General features: G+C 28.3%; 2 protein-coding genes across 2 annotated transcripts in view; one reads left to right on the forward strand and one right to left on the reverse strand.

Moving 5' to 3' along the window:
* Positions 1–5,499, forward strand: part of LOC129962705 (vascular endothelial growth factor receptor 1-like) — a 109,224-nt gene extending 103,725 nt beyond the window's left edge. Inside the window, exon 22 of the mRNA XM_056076638.1 lies at positions 2,418–5,499. Within this exon, the coding sequence (XP_055932613.1) occupies positions 2,418–2,894 (477 nt within the window). The 3' untranslated portion in view covers positions 2,895–5,499. The remainder of the gene's footprint in view (positions 1–2,417) is intronic.
* Positions 5,500–5,632: 133 nt separating this feature from the next.
* Positions 5,633–19,913, reverse strand: LOC129962704 (glucosamine-6-phosphate isomerase 2-like). Its single transcript, XM_056076637.1, has 5 exons — positions 19,612–19,913; positions 19,309–19,410; positions 10,237–10,419; positions 8,487–8,671; positions 5,633–7,712 (listed from the first exon to the last, which is right to left on the reverse strand). Exons 1-5 carry the CDS (start codon positions 19,733–19,735, stop codon positions 7,491–7,493), a joined length of 816 nt encoding a protein of 271 aa, XP_055932612.1. The 5' UTR covers positions 19,736–19,913; the 3' UTR covers positions 5,633–7,490.
* Between the last annotated feature and the right edge of the window lie 33 nt (positions 19,914–19,946).

Here is a 19,946-nt window from a genome sequence, read left to right on the forward strand (position 1 = left end):
TGAGCTCCGCAAACGTAAAGCGGCGATGCTGCAGAATACACTCGCTCCAGTCATCGATGAGAGTTTGTCGGCGGCAGCACTGTTTTCCATGGGCATTTTGCCTGCCTTCGGAACCATCGGCTTGCTCATCACATCCGGTCCACGGACTAAACGCAACTCACGATGGGTTTCGATCATTCAAAAACTTTATTGTGGGCCTCACCTCGCAGTCGGCGAGAGAGGAAATGAGAGGGACATAATTTTCGCTCTACAACGATCGGGAAGATGCAACTGCCACACCCACAATCTATGAGGCTTGCGCCTCAGCGATTTATTCCTTTTGCAGTACCGTTTTTGGTGCCTTGGGAAATATTTTTTCCGGATAACTCTCGTATTATTATAGACTATTGAAAATGTTATAAAGGAGGAGGGTGGGGGGAGACCCTCTTCTTTATGGATTTTTAAAAAACTGTTTCTGAATTCAACTCAAACGTAATTACCATTCATTATTACTATTATGCTATGGCATGCAAACAAACAAACAAACAAAAATTAGCAGAATATTTGAAAAATCTTTCTTTTTAGATCTAAGCATTTAATCGTAAACATCGAATAGTAATTTATATTTGCATATACAAAATATTGCATTTACAAAATTAGCTTGGATCTATTAAAGCAAATCTTATTTTTATAAGAAGATAATACGAAAAAAAAGTAATATAAAATAATGTAAAGAATGCAGCTTAATAAAAAAAAATCAATTTATTTAAAAAATTAAATTAAGAAGAAAAAGTCTAAAATTGCAAGAGAAATTGAATATTTTAACTTAAAATTAGCAAAGAGTGAATCATTCATAATATTTTAAAATTTTAATAAATAAAGCATTATGACAAAAGTTTGAAAGTTAAAAAAATATTTATAATAAACAAAACTTATATTCCTAAAAAAATTCAGAATTCGCATTATTTTATGGATTTATTAAATTGCAGTCAAGTGCGAAAAAGAATTAAGCACTTTACAAAGTTATTTATTCATTATCGAAATACTTGAAAGTAACGCTGCAATTAATGAATGAAAATCGAATACGAAAAAAATCCAGTGTTTCGTCTTACCTTATATTAAACAATATAAATTCGTCTTACACAGGCTATTTTTAAGACTGCATTAAAAGAAAATTCAAAGGCACTAGAGAAAAATTTGTATTGCCAACAAATTAAAACATTCAAAATTACGCAGTTATAATAATAATAATAATTAAATAAACTTTTAAAAAAGTGTATAGGTCGGTATATATGTATGATCAGAATTCCTTTTCTGCTTCGTCATTTTTTGTAATGGAACTGGAAGGCTTTTGTTTTCTCAGCTGCTTAATCTCACTAACAATTCAAAATAACAGTAAAAAAAAAAAAGCGGTTTTTCAACTGCATTTCCCGGCCACGCATATATTTGGGTCTGTTTCTTCGAATCTCTTTTTCACAAATGAAGGCGTCATCGAGTCACTCCAGTGATGGACTGGTCAATTTGCCAGCTTATCCGACGGCGTCTCCCCTTTACTCATAAGGTCCCACCAGGACGTGTGTGAGAGAAAGGAAAGAATTAACTAATGCAGAGAAACTTCCCGCGTCTTCTCTCGGTCAAATAAACAACGAAGCAATAACATTTAGGTTGCAAACACACAATCTTTTCTGAGGGTCACTCAGAATTTGTATGGCTATATGGGCCTGTGGCAAGGACTGTCCTTTTATGTAAGAAGCGTCGGCCCTTGCGACAGGTCACTAAACGACGTGCTTGTTTTTTCTCTCTTTTACAGACGCAGCTGTCAACAAAATGAACCACATAGGTCAGTAAGCAAATTTAAAAATCTCAAAATTAATGATAAAAAATGAACCGATGCTTGATTTTATTTTGAAAAAGTTCTAGCATATTTTTGCTGCAGCCTATTGGACAAAAAGTTGCCCCTATGACATACATAAAAGGAATTTCGAAGTTGCAAATTATACCAATATCGTTGTTAAATTAAAAAAAAAAAAAGATCGAATCTCTTGCGAACATTAATAACTATATTATATAGTTGCATATATCGAAGAATTTCTGTCTTAAATTCGAGGGAAAAGTTAGGATAATTTTGACTACCGCTGAAACCATTTAAAAGCTATTTTATTTACTCCATAAATAATTCAATATGTTTCTAATAATTAAAAAAAAAAGAAGCTTTTTCGCATTCTTTATCAAAAACTGGAAACAAATCGATTCTTTTTTTATGAGGCACAAGATTTCTAAAATGCCATAAAAATTACGGAATTAACAATTCGAGATTTTTTTAAATATGGACTTTTATTTTTACGAATTTATTTTTCTCTTAAAGGCATCATACAAATATTTATTGTTTATTGCTGCTTATTTGAATGTAACACATTTTTTTTAAAACATGCTTCTAGTATTATGTAGAATTGAACACTCCCTACCAAATGATGAACGAAGACTTGCTATCAAACAACAACGACTATCTTCAAATGACAGGTGTCAGCAAGGAAGAGTATACCAATATGGTCAACTTGTCAGATCCGAAGCCCCTGGCATCTGTCCCACTCAACACATACACCAACATCATGTCCATGAATCCCTCTCCAGCAGAGGCGGTTCCCATGATCCGACTCGACAATCCGGCAGTTCTGAGAGAGAGGTCTACCAAAAACCGGAATCATTCTTCGGAGCTATCCTGTGAAGAAGACCTGCAGAACGTGACGGACATAACGTATTTGAACATGACTAGTTCTTCCGAAAAGGATGAGACAGATGATTATGATTCAGTCTTTCCTGAGAAGAGAGTCCATTATGAAAACGGTGACTACACTTCAATACCTTTACTTATAAATCGCATGCAACAGAGGGTTGTTAAGATGCATGATATATAATTCTGGTGGTGGTATTTTTGTTATTGCATGAAAACAATAACAGATATTGGATGTCGGATGAGATTATATATTGGATGATCTACCCAAGTAGCACATGAATCTTGATCAGTAGATTAAAATAGCACAAAATACTACGGAGATCATAAAATATTATAAAAATTATGTTTATGAATATTGACAGATGTCAAAGTAGTCATTCAGTTGTAAAATACTAATTCAATAAAAACCGTTAATTCCCCCCCCAAAACCCCCCCTACAATAATATTTTTTCTTTTCCATAACAAATAACATAAGATTCAGCTACACTAGTCACAAAAGTTCAAAAGTAAATTTGCTGTGGCCTGTTAAATAACAGCAGCCAATATTATTGAAAGTATTGCTGAACATCAGAATTTGATATGATCAAAATGCTAGTGCTACTCAGGTAGAATGTGCAGTTTTAAATGATGGTGATGGAATTTTGTTTTCAGGAAAATGATATAAATTTGTTATAAAACTTCACTTATACACATTTGGAAGAATGCAAACTTGGATATTATGTTGCATGAAGTTTAATAGTGGTGGTAAAATTTCTGTTACAGTCCAAAAATGGTGATGGATGCTGAATATTTTATTTTGAACCTCGACAATGTATCACATTCAAATATATCTATCACACATTCTGAAAAAAAAAAAAAAAAGACTGCTACAATAAGGAAAATTGAAATTTTACAGAAGTGTTTGACTTTTGTTTACATCCCATATCTCGAAAAATTCTTCATTATTTGAAGTCTTCCAATAATAAAAAAAAGTACTTTTTTTCCAAACAAATGTTATATATATAAATAACTCACATGATGCTGTTGTCACATGACTAAAGTAACTGCATGCATAATCAAAATTATATATGTATATAATTCACAATTATATTGCTTGACACTGTGTTGCGACAGCAAGACAATCCCCCCCCCCTATAAGATGTAAAACAGATTCCAAAAATAAATTGTTGAATCAGAATTGAAATGCACATGAACATTGGAAAGAAGCATTTATTTGATTATGTGCTAAAACAAATGTAATAAACTACAGTAAAAATTAAATAACATTTTAGATTTTATATATATTTACCTCCACCTCCACACTCTCAAAAAGAAAAGCAGATGAGTCTTGATAATGACTACTTTTATTGCTTATTCATAGATATAAGCAATAAAAATCATTCAATACATGATGCATTATCGAGGTGATAGAACAAATTATTGTAAATCTTTATAGCACATGCAATATGATGATATTTTTATTGAACTTAGGAGGCTTCCACATGCAGGAGCAAGAAATGAACACCCGGTGCTGAAATCTTCAAGACTGGGGTCATTATGGTGTACAGTTGTTTTTTTTTCATGTACATATCAACCATTCATTATAAAGGCTCAATTTCATTATCGTTTGTATATAAATGTCATATGTTAAATATTTGATAGAGTTGATGTTATATGAGGAAGATTTCAAACAAAAATTAGTTTCAGACAAATTTACTTAATGAATGAGAATTAAGTAAACCATACATTAAAAAGCAATTCTAAAAAAAATGATTTCCCAATCTTATAAGAAAACTTAATATTTATTGAAACAAAGTTGTAAAGTGTATTAAAATGATATTTAAATTTTGATATACATATAATTTAACAAAATAAGCAAAGCAATTTTAATCAAATATTCTGCAACAATGATAGTGTTTTAAAATGAAGCAAACAAAATACATGCACTAGCTAATTAATAATAAAAAAGAAAATCCTGCTCAACAAAAGTAGATTTGTGATAAAATTTTCCAAGAATATATTAGTTTGTCTATAACATAAAAAATTAATAGAGAAATTATTCAATTCACTTTCGATTGACAGTAACACAAAGTCAAGACTAAGATTATTTTCTAACAAAACATTTTGGTAATATACTCAGTACTGTCCAGTCTTGAGAGTTTGAATTTGCATATAATTTTCCCCAATATCATAACTAAATATTTATTTGTGTCTTTAGAAGGCAGGTTGGAGGAGCTAAATACAAAGGATATATGGCAAGTTTTGAAATTTAAAAAATATTAACTTCATAATTTTAAATCATTTTTTAAGATGATCAAAATGATAGATGCAGTCAAGGTTGCAGGCACAATCCATTGAATTTTACCTTTAAAAAATTTGCAAAAGAATTGTATAATTTCATTCATGCAGGAAAATATTTTTTTATGAAAATAATCTGATTTGATGTGTTAGAAATGCAGGAAAAAAGTCATCAATCTTTGCATTCATAAGTCATATAAATAATAAATTTGATGCATAGAAAAAAGTAATCATGCCTCAATACATATAAAGTAAACAGAAAACTTTTTTCTTTTTAATTTTTGAACTTATCTAATATATATATCATTTATCTAATTAGGTAAAATAATATACATCATTCATCTAAGAAGTATAATAAAAAGTAAGGCAACTATAAAGACATTATCTTTACTTGAATAAGAAAAAAAATATCCATAATTATACAAAATATATTCTATTCTGCATAATTTTCCGTAATTGCTTTTGGTATTATTTCTTCCTTTTTAGTTTTAGCATTAAATATAGATAAGCTAAAACATTTTAGGAAAAATTCTAAAATGGAAAAAAGAACTAATAGGAAGGAAAAATTATTATTTATAAATTTAAAAAAACTTCCCTTAGCCTATTAATAACTTGATCGTTTTTATGAATAAATACATTAAATTAATTTGGCAAAAAATATTAACAATACTTTATTATAAGCTATTTCTTACAACAATACTTTTATCGAATAAAATGTACGAAACCATAAACATTGAGCATAAACCAAGTGTGACGCACATCATTCATTTCTAGTCATGTATTGCCAGATCTTTTACGGAGAAGAGAGGCCATAATAGTTGCATTATTCTCGATTGATCTCATAATGTCTTACTAACACTGAAATGTATTATGCTATACCATTTGTGTTAATATGTATATATAAATTATTACAAAAGATTTTCAATGTGCATACTCTATTTTTTTTTTTATCTTGAGTCTTATGAATTATATTTTGACAAATGTTGGTTATTTCAATAATGTTACTATTTAACATTTATAGAAAATCTATATTTGAATTTTTATTTTATACACTTCAATTTTTATGTGTAAGATTTCATCTAATAAAAGATTTTTTTAGTATTAGTAAAAAATTACTGTAATCATATAAATGCAATTTTACACATTATTTTATAACACATGTTAAAAAATTACACATAGGATAAAATAAGAAAAAAAAAAAAAATGTTTTCATTTAATGCTATATTAGTCATTAACATAATAAAACCTGATGGGAGAATAAACTATACCAAGATTTCCATTATAAATTCCAGGAAAAAGAATTCCTTCAAGTAATCTTAAAATTTAAAAGTTAGATTAAAACTTAATTTATTAATTTCTAAAAAAATCTTCACTTTTCAATCAAAAAGCCAAAACACAAACAATTTCATAAATGCCATACTCTTTCATATTAATAATGTTATTCATGCACTGCACATAAATTAAAATACCTTACAGAATTGAAAGTTATATTACTGAATGTCACAAGCAAGCGATATGCTAATTTTTAGAAAATTACATTTGAATAAAGAGTAAATTTCAGAAGTCTGAGAGATAATCGATTTAGAAAAATCCAATTATATTAGAATGCGAGTACATGTGTATAGCAAAATAAATCATTTGGAATTAGATTAATGGATAAAGTCAGGTTTTCCTAAGAGTAAAATAAAACTTGCAATGGTCATATCAAACATAGAATTCATTTTATTAAAAACTTCATAATTGGCATATGGTTTGACAAAATGATAATAGTATATATATTTTTAGGCATTTACAAGATTATTATAGAAGCATGGCACTAGTTAGTTTTGAACAATAAACATTTCAGTGATTTAACAATTTGTAAAATAAAATAATATAATATTTCATAGGAATATAGACATTCTATAAGAAATATATATAAACAAATATAAGAAGTCTAAACACAAAATATTAAATAGGAACAACTGCATAAGAAGCAATGAAGCTTCCAATTTTAAGCACATAAAGGACAGAAAATATTGTATAAAACTGACTATATCAAGTTAGGAACATAAATATGACTTTAGACAAAGATCATGTTATTTAAATAATAGTTTTAAAGCTAAATCTTCTTGTATTTCATTAAAAAATATTACAAAGGAAATAAAAAATATAGGATCATACAGATGTTAACCCACATAACACTCCTATTATCAAAAAAAAAGTTAAGCATGATGAACATGAAGTCAAACATCTAATTTTTTTAAAACAGACAAATAAATCAAAATATATTTATAAAGATTAGTACAACAAAAACACAAATATTATTAAATGCATTAGTATTTTAGAATGCAACAAGCATAGAAAAAAGAAAAGGGAAGAAGGAGAAAAATGAATGTTGCATATAAAAATTGAATAATAAACTCAGATTTCTAATCAACTACATTTTCAGAAAAATCAAATTGCATAATACAGGTAAAGTTTAAAAAGTGGACAAAATTTCTTATAAAATATATAATTTTTATTCCTCATCTAGCTGTATAAGTTTATTATGCACACGCATCAAACCTTTAAAATATTTCACAGTTTTTACCCTCAATTCAAGAGTAGCATCTTCATCACAAATGAATATAGTATTGGGATGCATCTGGAAAGCAGATACTGTCCACATGTGGCTGATTCCTTCTTCAATTGCTTTTGACAAGGCTAGAGCTTTATGAGAACCAGTAATCAATATCATCACCTGAAATGAAATGCAAAGAGTTATGAAAACAACTCCATTAAAATTAAATTTATATAACAGGAAAATATTTGTATCACTTCTATTTTTTAGCTTAGATTACAGTATTTAATTTTTATGTAAAGTTGTAATTATTTATGCTATGCTCAGTTTTAAAAATATCCAGATATAATTGAAAAAAGTTAAATTTCCCCACATTAAATTTATAAAATATAGCAGTTTTAAAATTTTATCTTTCAAATGAAATATGCTTAGGTGTGGAAACTTGCAATAAAACATATCTAATGTATATACTTGCAATATTCTTTAAAAATGTGACAAGAAAAAAGTAAATTTACCCATTTCTTAGTTAAAATGAAATACTTTATAATCTTTATAATCATATTTTTAAATTATGTTTGTTTCAGATAAACCTCATCAAATATAGATACTTGAATGCCCTTAAAGTTGACTAATACAAAAATTTTCTTTAAAATACTTATGTAACCTAAATACAGCATATTACATTACAAAAATTGAAATTGTGAATGTTTGTCACTATTATGAATATAGCCAAATTTCTAAATAACATATATCAGTTTTTATCAACTGGTAAAATCAATAATAGAAGAATTCTAAATGTAACTAGCTTACTTCTACTATTTCAATGATAAAATTATTTTTTGTATTAATGGAAAAATAAAATTCCATTGCCATAGGAAACAAGATAATTACATTTTTATAAAAAATTAAGATGAAACATTCACGAAATTCTAAACAAAATAAAAGAAAAATGACCTCTCTTGCAGCCATTACAGTTCCAACACCAACAGTCAGTGCTTCATGAGGCACCTTTGATAAGTCATTTCCAAAGAAGCGAGCATTTGCCTCAATAGTATCAACAGCCAAAGTCTTTAGACGAGTGCGAGAAGCAAGACTAGAGCCTGGTTCATTAAAGGCAATATGACCATCTGGGCCAATTCCTATAATAATAATGATTACATAATTCACAATTAAAATCTAATTTATTACAAAAGAAACTAATTCAGAAAAATTCCACATTATTAACATTTCCCCAATCGTAAACTTTAAATCAATTTACAGTGGACCTCGCTTAATCAGCATAATCCATTCCCAAATCTCAGTTGCAATGCAAAACACTCAGTAAGCAAAACAATTTTTCCATAGGAATCCATGTAAAACAGGATAATGCATTCCACTCCATAAAGAAATACTGAAGCAAATATATAATAATGTAATTTATTATTTACAATATATATATATATATATATATATATATATATATATATATATATATATATATATATATATATATATATTACTTACTACAAAGCTGTCTAAAGAAATCTTGGCTTTAACTATGTTTCAAAATTTGAATAAAGTTAAACACAGCATTATCATTAAATAATATTGTAGCTGGTAAAGTTACAGCCTTAATAAAGTGATGCCTTTCAATAGACAATGAAATAATTTCTCCCACCTCCTGCATTTCGCTGAATGGTTGTTGCTCTGTTGAGTCTATTATTTTCTCCAGATGAAACCTGTGCAGCATTTTGCTGTGACACAGAATGAGTTTTTCAGGAGTTCTGGCAATTGTCTTCCACCAGTTCTTTGATTTTTCTTTTGTACCCAACACTAACCTCAATCTTGGTCATAGGCATAATTTTGTGGATAAAGCAACACTGTTGCTGATCACAATCAGCAACCGTGTCTTGCCAAAAGTCCTTTCATGAGATATAAGAGTTCTCTTAAAACAAGCATCAACACAGATTGATATAGGCTAATCCAGCATGTGATGTCATGGTGTCTCCTTGCCTTTTGTTGAGTTTAATTGAATTGTATTTTACTCCAGATGCAAGTCATTCTTTATAATAAGTGCTCATTAAACAAGGTTTGACTACATTTCTAATACATGTAAAAAATAAATTTCATCATGACAAATTTTTTTCCCATCCAAAACAATCAATGGCTTTAAATGCAATGAAAATTACTTCATCACTTGAATTTGAGTGAAAGACAAATTTTAATGCACTTGAATTTAGTGAAATACTATTATTTTCAGTCATAAGGTGGTTTTAAAAACAATGCTTAATAACTTGTGACATTATTTATTTATAGCAACAACAAAAAAAAAAGCATATTGCTTTAGTGCATTTTGAATTAAAGATGCATAAAATAACATCAATCTATAAAGGAAGGAAAAAAGTTTGAATCATATAAGATTAAATAATTGAACTTTACAATTGAATTGATTGAAATAAGTATAGACATGCCATCTTCCCTTTTTATTGCCCTTTCACAGTATCATTTTATTTTTATTTTTAAAGATTTAAAACTTTAAAATTAAGTTTATCATGGTTGAGGTAATTTCGTCTAAAAGAAGTAAAATTATTTCAGTTTTCCTGGAAATGCAAAGGAACAAAAGTTAGTTGAGATTAAAACTTTTAGTTGAGATTTAAATTGCTTATATAATTATCAGAATCAAACAAAACAACTTATAACGTAATTAACAGGATTTAAGCTTTACCTCCCATAAACAAATCAATTCCACCAGCTTCTTCAATTTTTTTTTCGTAATTTTTGCATTCAGCATTTAAATCAGTTGCATTTCCATCAAGTAAATTGACATTTTGAGGTTGGATATCAATATGCTTGAAGAAATTGTTCCACATGAAAGAATGATAACTTTCAGGATGGTCACGTGGTAAACCTAAAAGGTAAAAAAAGTTAAAATTATAAAACATTTAAAAAGAATTAATTTTTTAAATTAAAAAAAAATAATTAAAATAAAGTTGTTATCAAGGCTGATCCAAGAGAACTGTAAATGGTGTGAGATCACAAAGCCTCGCATCAATAACCGATTTTAAAGAGAAAAATGATGCCTCCTTTTCTTTGTTCCTTTTTAATACCTGAATGGAATGCATATTTGAATATTATCCTGCAGTTTTTGAAAATTTCACATCCAACAAAGCAAGTTGTGTGCTTAGAAATCCCATCACAAGAAAGAAAATAAATTATAATAATAAAAAAATTTCCTTTTGGCAAGCTGGAAAGCAAAGCTAGGCTCCTTTCCATCTATCTTATTATTTTCAAATTCCTTTCAATTCTAATGGGGGAGGGGGAAGGAAATAGTCTTCCCAAAACATTTTCACACATCCCCCCCCCTCACTCTGCATAAAATTATGGACCTTAGAAAAGGTGGTGAATATCCTGCATTGTTTTCATTATCGACATGCAAAGTAGTTACAAATTAAAGATCTAGTGATAGTTAGAAAGTATTGATCTTTGGCATGAATCCAGCATTTTACTGAATTTATTTTGAGAATATGTTTTGGACATCTTTTAGCTCACCGACTCAGAACAAAATTTGACACAGAACTAAATTTGTAATCACAAGGCAACATAACAGATTTCAATGATTGAATGAGATGTCGTTATGTTTGCATGAGAAACTACAGACTGGTCAACTGCTTCACAAATTTGGTTCAAAATTTGACATGAATCTATTTTAGATGCTAAATCTGAGAGCCAAATTTTATTTACATAGCTTTTTACTCTTTTTATTATTATTATTATTGAGCCCATTTGTATTCAAACAGCAAAACAGACTTCCTCTGAACAGATTTTGTTCAACATCTGTTAGAAATCTACAAATCTGATGAAAGGACCGTATATGAAATTTAATTCACCTATCACAAAACTTTGAGTTATCCTTATCATAGACATAACAATGCCAAAATTGTTTTTTGGATTCTGGGAGGAAGAATCATTAAAATTTTGAGTTTGAATTTTTCGATGATTACAATACCTTCTCTACAATTTGTATACGGTAAAGTAAAAATGAAATATTATATATTGAGGCAACCATAGGTAATGTTTATATTCCTACTGAGCAATCCAGTATTTATTGCAAAATAAATAATAAAGTACAAATTATAAAGATAAAATACAAATATAAGCTTACTACAAAGTTTATTTGAAAAGATTCGAAGATTTTAGCAAATGCCAAAAGTTTTAATTAATTGATAAGAACTGCAAGTTTATACCTGCATTTTTAACATGTTTGAAGAAATTAACAACCATTTGCAAATATTCATTTTTCAATTAATTGCTAACAATAACATTTTATGATAAAAAGTACAAATTTATGGTTTAATTCCTCAATTATATTGGAGAAAAAGAATTGTCCGCTTTTCTTATTTAATATTGGAACTAAAATTTTATCTGTTGCACATTTAAATATTTCAGTTGTAGCTTTTAATTGGAGTAAAAGAGAATTCATCATCAGTTTTTCATTTTTTTTTTAACTGGCAACAAAAATTATTGATGTTAAAAACAGTCAAAATTTGGGTTTGAAAATCATTTTTAGCCCCTAATTTTGAAGCAATTTCAACTGTCGAAAAATTTCAAATCCAAAAGTAGTTCATCTTAAAGTGCTAATCTGATTTATTTTTCTATCTTTAAAACTAATGAAATTATAGCGTTTCAATCACTCCACTATTTCCAACCCCTTTGAGCTAAATGGACCTTCTTCGAACTCATCTGAGGTTTTTACATGTCTTATAGCATATTCCAAGTCAGTTAAATTCAAACAAAATTATTCCAGTTACCTTGTTCACAGGATAACATGAGCAAAGAGTATATATATAACCTAAAAACCTCTTCATCCAAAAGTTTATATATATAACTTTTAGATGAAGAGGTTTTCAGGTTCTAGGGATCAAGACCAGTGAACAATGGAAGAAAGTTTTCCAAAGTCTTATCATGAGAACCATTGCAACAAGTAGTCTTCCTAATAGCTCTTTGGATTCAGTATTAGTCACGAATTAAAAAAAGAAAATCAATTATGATGATATTATCATCAAATTTTCAGTAAAAAAAAAAAAAAAAATAAAACAAAATTCTAGTAATTTGTATATTAGATTACATTTTAAAAATTTATGGAGAAATCAATTTTCCAAAATTTATTAACTATTATTTTGCACTTGAAATAATTTTATAAAAATTATTTAATCAATTATCATTTTCATGCATTCTTCATTATATCAATTTGTGCAATATAATAAATAGGGCAACAAATTATTTTTAGTATGAGATTTGTTTCAAGACCTTGCAAGTAAATGGTAGAGCACTCACTCTTGTTTGGGTCAACCATGACTATTATATTCAAATAAATATCAAGTTTTTATATTTGCTAAGCATAAAAGATAGTTGAGAACTATTTTGCTCCAAATATCAGAAATACTGATGAAAAGTATTTTAATCAAGAGTAATAGAAATAAAATGCACCAATATAAAATATACAAATACAATTTCAGGTTTATATTCTTGATAATTTTATATATATTATAATGATAGAAATACAAAAAGTCATTTTGAGCTTATGCATACTCTAGAGGCAGGGTTTCAGAGTTTTTAAATGCTTTTACCCATTTTATAGAACCTGAATTATATAGCAGTCTACTTCATCCTCAGCGTAATGAATTTTTCCTGAAATAAACAGTACACATTCTTTCTAAAAGAAGTTCTGTGGTCTCAAAAGAAATTTTGCAATGAAAAATACATTTATTATTATACATAACCTTACAAAAATATTTCTAATATTGTAGTTTAATGAAGTTTTCAAGTCCAAATCACACATTTGCTAACAATAGAAAGATACATAGTCATTAAGATCTTCTTGCAACATCCAAAAATTGATTTATGGCTCACCAATTTGGGAATCCCTGCTCAGTAATTGCTGTCAGGTTTATATAAAAATATCAAAACTTTGAGTTGAATTATTCATCTATGAAGTTTGGATTAAATGACCTTGAAGAAACTGCTGATCAAAAATAATTGAAAGGTCAAATTAACAAATGGATAAAATACATGTATATATTATTGAATAAACGCACACACACACACTCGCACACAAATAATTAAATTTAATAATAACTTTTAAAAAAGCTAAATACTAAAGATATATACACGAGGATTGATACTTAGTTTTCAAATTGAAGTATTCATTCATTAACATATCTATAGAGATACGTCTAGAGAGGCTGTGTTTAACTATCAATCTGAATCATAAATTTAAAACAATAGAAAAGACAAGATGCAAAAACTAAAAGAATTGAGTGCAAGAAAAGTATCTGGTGTCTAATAAAGCAAACCCTGCAATCATTTAAAAATAATGCAATAAACAATCATTTAAACATATTGGCACATTTAAATTTCTATGTTGCAATGACACATAAAACTAAAACAACGAAATGGGGGGAAAAAAAACCCCTATCAGCAGCTACTGAAAAAAGCATCAGATCAATTTATAATAATTATATCATTGATTGTAAGGATTTTCCCCCACTTTGGAACATATTTAGATCACATTGCTATATACAGACTAATTACAGGAAAATTATTGGCTGCTATATTACAGGAAAAGCAATATATTGATTAATCATTTATGCTTAGTAATAAATCGAGCCAAGCTAAAGAAAAGTATGGAAACAAAGAAAAGTCTATAGATTAATGATAAAGAAGTACAGTAAAATCTAAAATTGTAATTCAGAAATGTAAAGTTATTAATACTTTCTAATGAAATATGTCTAATATCAGATAACATGATTTAATGTGCTGCACATGAATATGGAATGTGTTATTTTTGAGAAGTTCAAAATTTCTTACAATATTAATCTTTAATACATGCATCATGTGAAGAAGCTACACATAATTAAAAATAAGATCAGGAAAGTTGAAAATTCTGTACTTTTTGCAAATTCAAAAGAATTTCAGTTAAACTTTTTTTTATCTACATTTTTAAGAATGCACCAACAAACAAATATAAATTAGTAATGAAAATCCACAAGAATCAGATATTTTCTTATTTGTTCACAACAGTAAAATCCAAAGCAAGTACAGCATCTTACTCTCTAAAACAAGTTGCTTTTAAACAATATTTGTAATATATATACACACACTGTCTATTCTCATAGTAATCCAATAGGTTATTTCCAAACTGTTGGAGCTGGGAATATATGAGGGTGGATAGAAAAATTTCTGGCCTAACAAGGGAAAAAAAAAAAAAATGTTTAATGATTGCTTTATTTTTTAACCTAGTCCCCTTCCAAAGATATTCACTTGCTCCAGCGGTGCAGCAATTCTTGGATCCCCTATCTGTAAGAGCTTTCGTCTAAGGCCTCAAAGTAGGCATTCGCTATTGAGATGATTTTGGTATCTGAAAAGAATTTCCTTCCAAGCAGATATTTTTTCAGGTTGGAGAAGTGGCTGTAGTCTCAGGGGGGCAACTCAGGAGAATAAGGAGTAAGAGGAAGAATTTCAAACTTCAATTCATGAAGTTTTGCCATCACAATGACAGCCTTGTGGACAAGAGCCCTGATGGAACAGGACATTCTTTTTATCCTAATCTGGTCTTTTGTTTCTTTGATTTTGGAATGCGATTTATCCAAAAGATTAGCATAATATTCAACATTGATGATCCTGCCCTTTTCTAGATAATCCAATTATAAAATGCCCTTAGTGTCCCATAAAACTGTTGTCATAAACTTCCCAGCAGATGATGCACTTTTTGCTTTTTTTGGTGCTGATTCACTCTTTGATGTCCACTATTTTGATCTCTAGAGTATAGTAATGGATCCATGTCTCATCTACAGTAACGAAAAGCTGCAAGAAATTAGTTGGGTTTGAATTGTACAGCTTTGATATTTTCATGCGCTGCAATGTTTGATAGATGTTACTAACAATTTTCTCATATCCAAAATATCAATTAAAATATGATATGCTCATTCTTTAGATGTACCAACAAACTCTACAACCTCTGTCAATTTCAATTGGTGATCATTCCTACTATTTTTGTGAACTTTTCTAACGATTTCATCTGTAGTGGCTGATTTTGGTCTTCCAGAATGGTTCGCTTGTAGACCACTTTTAAAGTCTGCAACCCATGTTTCAACAGTTGCAAATGAAGGAACAGATTCCCCCCATGCATTATCTAGCTCAGTTTTAATATCCGTTGGAGATAAGCCTTTTTTTAATATATTATCACAGTTTGCACTTTAGTTTTCTCCATATTTGGATAAAAGCTAAAGAAAAATATTTTAAAATAGCACAGTTAAAAAAACAAACTAACACAAATCTTTGAAAATATACAAAAAGTATCAAACAAAGATGGCACTTTGAAGTGCTTTAATCAAAGTAATTCCGAGAGCCCCACCTCTAGGTCAGGCCGGAAACTTTTCATCCCACCCTCGTACTTCCAGTTGATAAATGGACAGCTGAAAATATTACTAAATATATGTATTAAGTCCTCCTTTTGATAGTCAAATTCAGAAGGGAAAAAATGATATTGCAAATTAATATTTTAAACCAAAAAAGCTACATTGTTTTATTATTAAAACTGATTGCACAATAATTTTTAAAAGTGAATTGGGTCATATACAAATTTACTTCACCAAATAATAATTAGCTTAAAAAATTAAATTATTATTAAAAATGTCATTAGTTTTTTCCCCTATTTATCTGGATATTCAACAGAGAAGCATAAAATATTCTGCTTGCGTGTATTAAATAATTGAAAAGATGGTGAATAATAATAAATCATTCCATTTTAAAATGAAAATATGTCTGTAAGAAGCAAAATTTTATTAGTTTAAAATAAAAGCCATTTTAGCATAATTTTTGTTTAAAATTATTTTTTTTACCTGGAATATAGAAATGCGTGCTATTCAGCCAACTGTGTTAAATTATGCTTACCTAGTTGTCTTGCATTTAGATTTTTTTAATTAAAATTTGACACTGTAGATTTTAAAAGTATCTGTTGTAGCCATCTCAGTTTCCCTTTCTAAAAATTTTTTTTCTACAGACTTTGAATAGTTTGATGATTATTTCAACAGTCAGAATGTGGAATGAAAAATTTTAAAAATCAACAGAATTTTATCTACTTGAGCTGACTAATACCTCCTGTTAAGATTTTCATCATTAGAAAGAGAAAAACATTTATCTGAACAGTTTAATACAGCTGATGGTTTTTCTTGGTAAACTCTCATAAGTGTTGTCTTTTATCTATTACCATATTTGGCAAAATATTCCCAGGGTAATCAAAGGTTCAATGAGCCTTTTCATGTTGTTCAGCTAACTTCTCATCAAATACAACCTTTAAAATAAATTTAGAATCTTAACAGACTCATAATGCCAAACAAGGTAGAAAAATATAACATTGCCATTAATATATAATCACCTAGAGTTCATTTGTAGGATTTGTTTCAGAAATGAACATCTATTAGACAGTAATCAAAAGTAACTGAGAAATCCAAGATCTCAAATAGCTAGATCTAAAGCTTATTATTCTATCTGAATTGCTTTAACAATATTTAGCAGATACTGTTTGTCTCTAGTAAGATCAGTTTCAAAAGAATTTGTTCCAATATTTACAATGGGCATTTTCTTTCACTCAAACAACTATTCTCTAAATTTTCCAGAAAATGGTACAGGTCTTTTCCAACTAGACACATAAATATTTGAATGTTAACTCAATGTACTAAACATGCAAATGAATGATTCTGAATGTTAACTCAATGTACTAAACATGCAAATGAATGATTCTGAATGTTAACTCAATGTACTAAACATGCAAATGAATGATTCTGAATGTTAACCTTCAGTCTACAAATAATACCATTTTATATCTTGCATTTTTTACTGGTCATCATGATTAATCCCAAACTGATTCCATTTTCCTAATATCAATATCATTATCTTAAAACTATTCCAATTAATTGCCCTTGGCTATTTTACTCAGGTTCCACTTGCCAGTGTAATTTGACTAATATATTGCTCATCAGAGAATTTTTCCTTTATTTTAGCTTCTATTTTTCCTTGAGAGATAACACTATTTTTTTTAAGTATATTCTTTTATTTTTTTTTAAATATGAACTGGTTCATATCTTGTTCTGTAAACTATCATTTACTATAATACTCAGTATATTTACATTTTGGTAAGATCCTTAATTTTTTTTTTATGAAAGTTTAAAAATTTTAGCACTCATATATAAACTTAAACTGTAGCACATGGCTTTTAATCATAATTCATTTTATTACCAAACAAAATTAAACACTTGGATGTTATTAGAAACCGAGAACAATAATTTGCATATTTTAGGATAAAAGTGAAGTTCAGTGCTTCTTGTTATTTTTTTTCCAGATTTTAACTTTCTTATGGGAACTGATGACTCGCAACATAATTTTTTAAAAATATTTTTCCATTGATTAGCATCCAAAGATACACCTTTTGAGCCTTATTAGATTCGATACACACACAAATTTCTTTCATTCCATCATAGTATTCATTCATTTGAAATCACAGAGAATTTTATTAAGGTTTCTTCCTTTAACATTCTGCTCTGTTTATAAAACTAATTTGTATAAAACATAAGCTTATTTTTTTAAATAAGAATTTATAGCCATGTTTTCTTAAATTTGGAATCATTTTATTCAGAAACTTAAATTCAAAATATTCAATATCATCTAGAATATTAACAATTACAAGTTATGTGCAAAGATTATATTCCAACAATTTTAATTGAACCATTATTCCACTTCAGGGAGAGAATTTATGCTCATTCCAAGAATCAAGAAAATTTCAAGAATGAATTCCAAGAATCAATTTCATAAATTTAAATTTTAATAACAGTGCTTGCAGCAAGTATTTTATTTCCTTTCACTTTAAAAAAAACTTATTTCCATTTTCTGGCATTTGTTTTATTAATTATCAATGTACATGGAGAGGTTCGATAATGATGACGGACCTTTTTTGTATTTTAAAGATTTTATTGTTTCTCCGCTTTCGGGAGTTGGATTGAGCCTTGCCTTTCGGCTTTGCTGCTTCGTCGATGATGTTACAACGACTGATCGTTTTTTACATATACCGCTAGAGGGCGTTACAAGTGAGAGGCGGGGCAACATGCTTACGTAACAGTACAATATCAAGTTTTTCATGTAAAATAAAATCGATAAATAATGTAAAATCAATACTTTCATTACTTTATTTAATGTTATTGTCATTTTAATGGCACTGATATTCAGCATGTCATAGACACTACCATGAAGTTCAGCTAAGATTTTACTAAATTCAATAGTGATAGGATGAATATATATAATTTAAATTACATAATTTTTTTTCAGCATTCCCTTTACTAGCACAACTTCTAACAGGAAGTTATATCTCTTTGTAATGATTTGGTAATAAGCTAAAATTAAAGTGGATACACTACATATTATATATATATATATTAAATGCCAAATTTAACTCATTCAATAACATTTATCATAAGTACTTAGTCACTCCCTATCATTTGAAGTACTTTAAGTTTTATGAAATTGCCTAGTCAGGTAATTCGATTAATAACAATAAATTATTTTATTAATAAATGATATCTTCATATAAATAAAGCATAGAATTTGGCAATGATAAAATATAAAGAAATCACTAATTAATGTTTTTTATTAAATATATGTTTGTTATAATTGGGTCTCATATTTACTAAAAATAAATTTACATATTTTAATTAAACTACATAATAAGATAATAGAACTCACAGACCTACATATTCATCCATGTTAAAAGTTTTAACATATTTGAATGAGACACTGCCTTCTTTGTAAAATTCGATCAATTTTTTGTAAGTTCCAAGCGGTGTTGATCCTGTAAAGATATTGCATCATATAATTTAATGAAAATAATTTGGAATATAGTTTGGATATAATGACAGCATAAAATGCAGCTTCCAATATTAACAATGCTATTTTGCATAAAACTTCTAAATCAAAATAATACACGAGAAAGAGCAGACTGAAATTTGCGTAGTTATCTGTAAAAGTCGATTTATATTTTAAATTAAATTACCTGTTGGCAAACCAAGAACAAAATAATGAGATTCATCAGGTTTGAATTGTCGTATTCGCTTACGAATATATTTTGCTGCCCATGTGCTAACATTTTCATAGTCATCTAAGATTATAAGTCTCATTTTTGCAATATATTTTTATCTAAAAAAATTAAGTTCACTATTAAAATTATTTCTATTGCTTCTTATATTGCCATCAAATCTCAGCGGGGTGTTGGTTAGAAACATAAAACAGATTGTTAGCTAATCTAACCAGACATCTAATCACTTAGTACACTTTTCAAAACATGTGACAGATTGCATTGATAGTTCAATGACCTTTAAACCTTGCATA

This window comes from Argiope bruennichi, chromosome 3, assembly GCF_947563725.1.
Source record: "Argiope bruennichi chromosome 3, qqArgBrue1.1, whole genome shotgun sequence".
NCBI classification, from domain to species: domain Eukaryota; kingdom Metazoa; phylum Arthropoda; class Arachnida; order Araneae; family Araneidae; genus Argiope; species Argiope bruennichi.

Excerpts from the sequence above, each read along its gene's own strand:
- LOC129962704 (XM_056076637.1), bottom strand. The coding sequence starts at position 19,735 with ATGAGACTTATAATCTTAGATGACTATGAAAATGTTAGCACATGGGCA. Across the intron at positions 10,420-19,308 it reads TAACATGGATGAATATGTAG|GTTTACCACGTGACCATCCT; the intron begins GTCTGTGAGTTC and ends TTTACCTTTTAG. Across the intron at positions 8,672-10,236 it reads AATTGATTTGTTTATGGGAG|GAATTGGCCCAGATGGTCAT; the intron begins GTAAAGCTTAAA and ends TTATTATTATAG.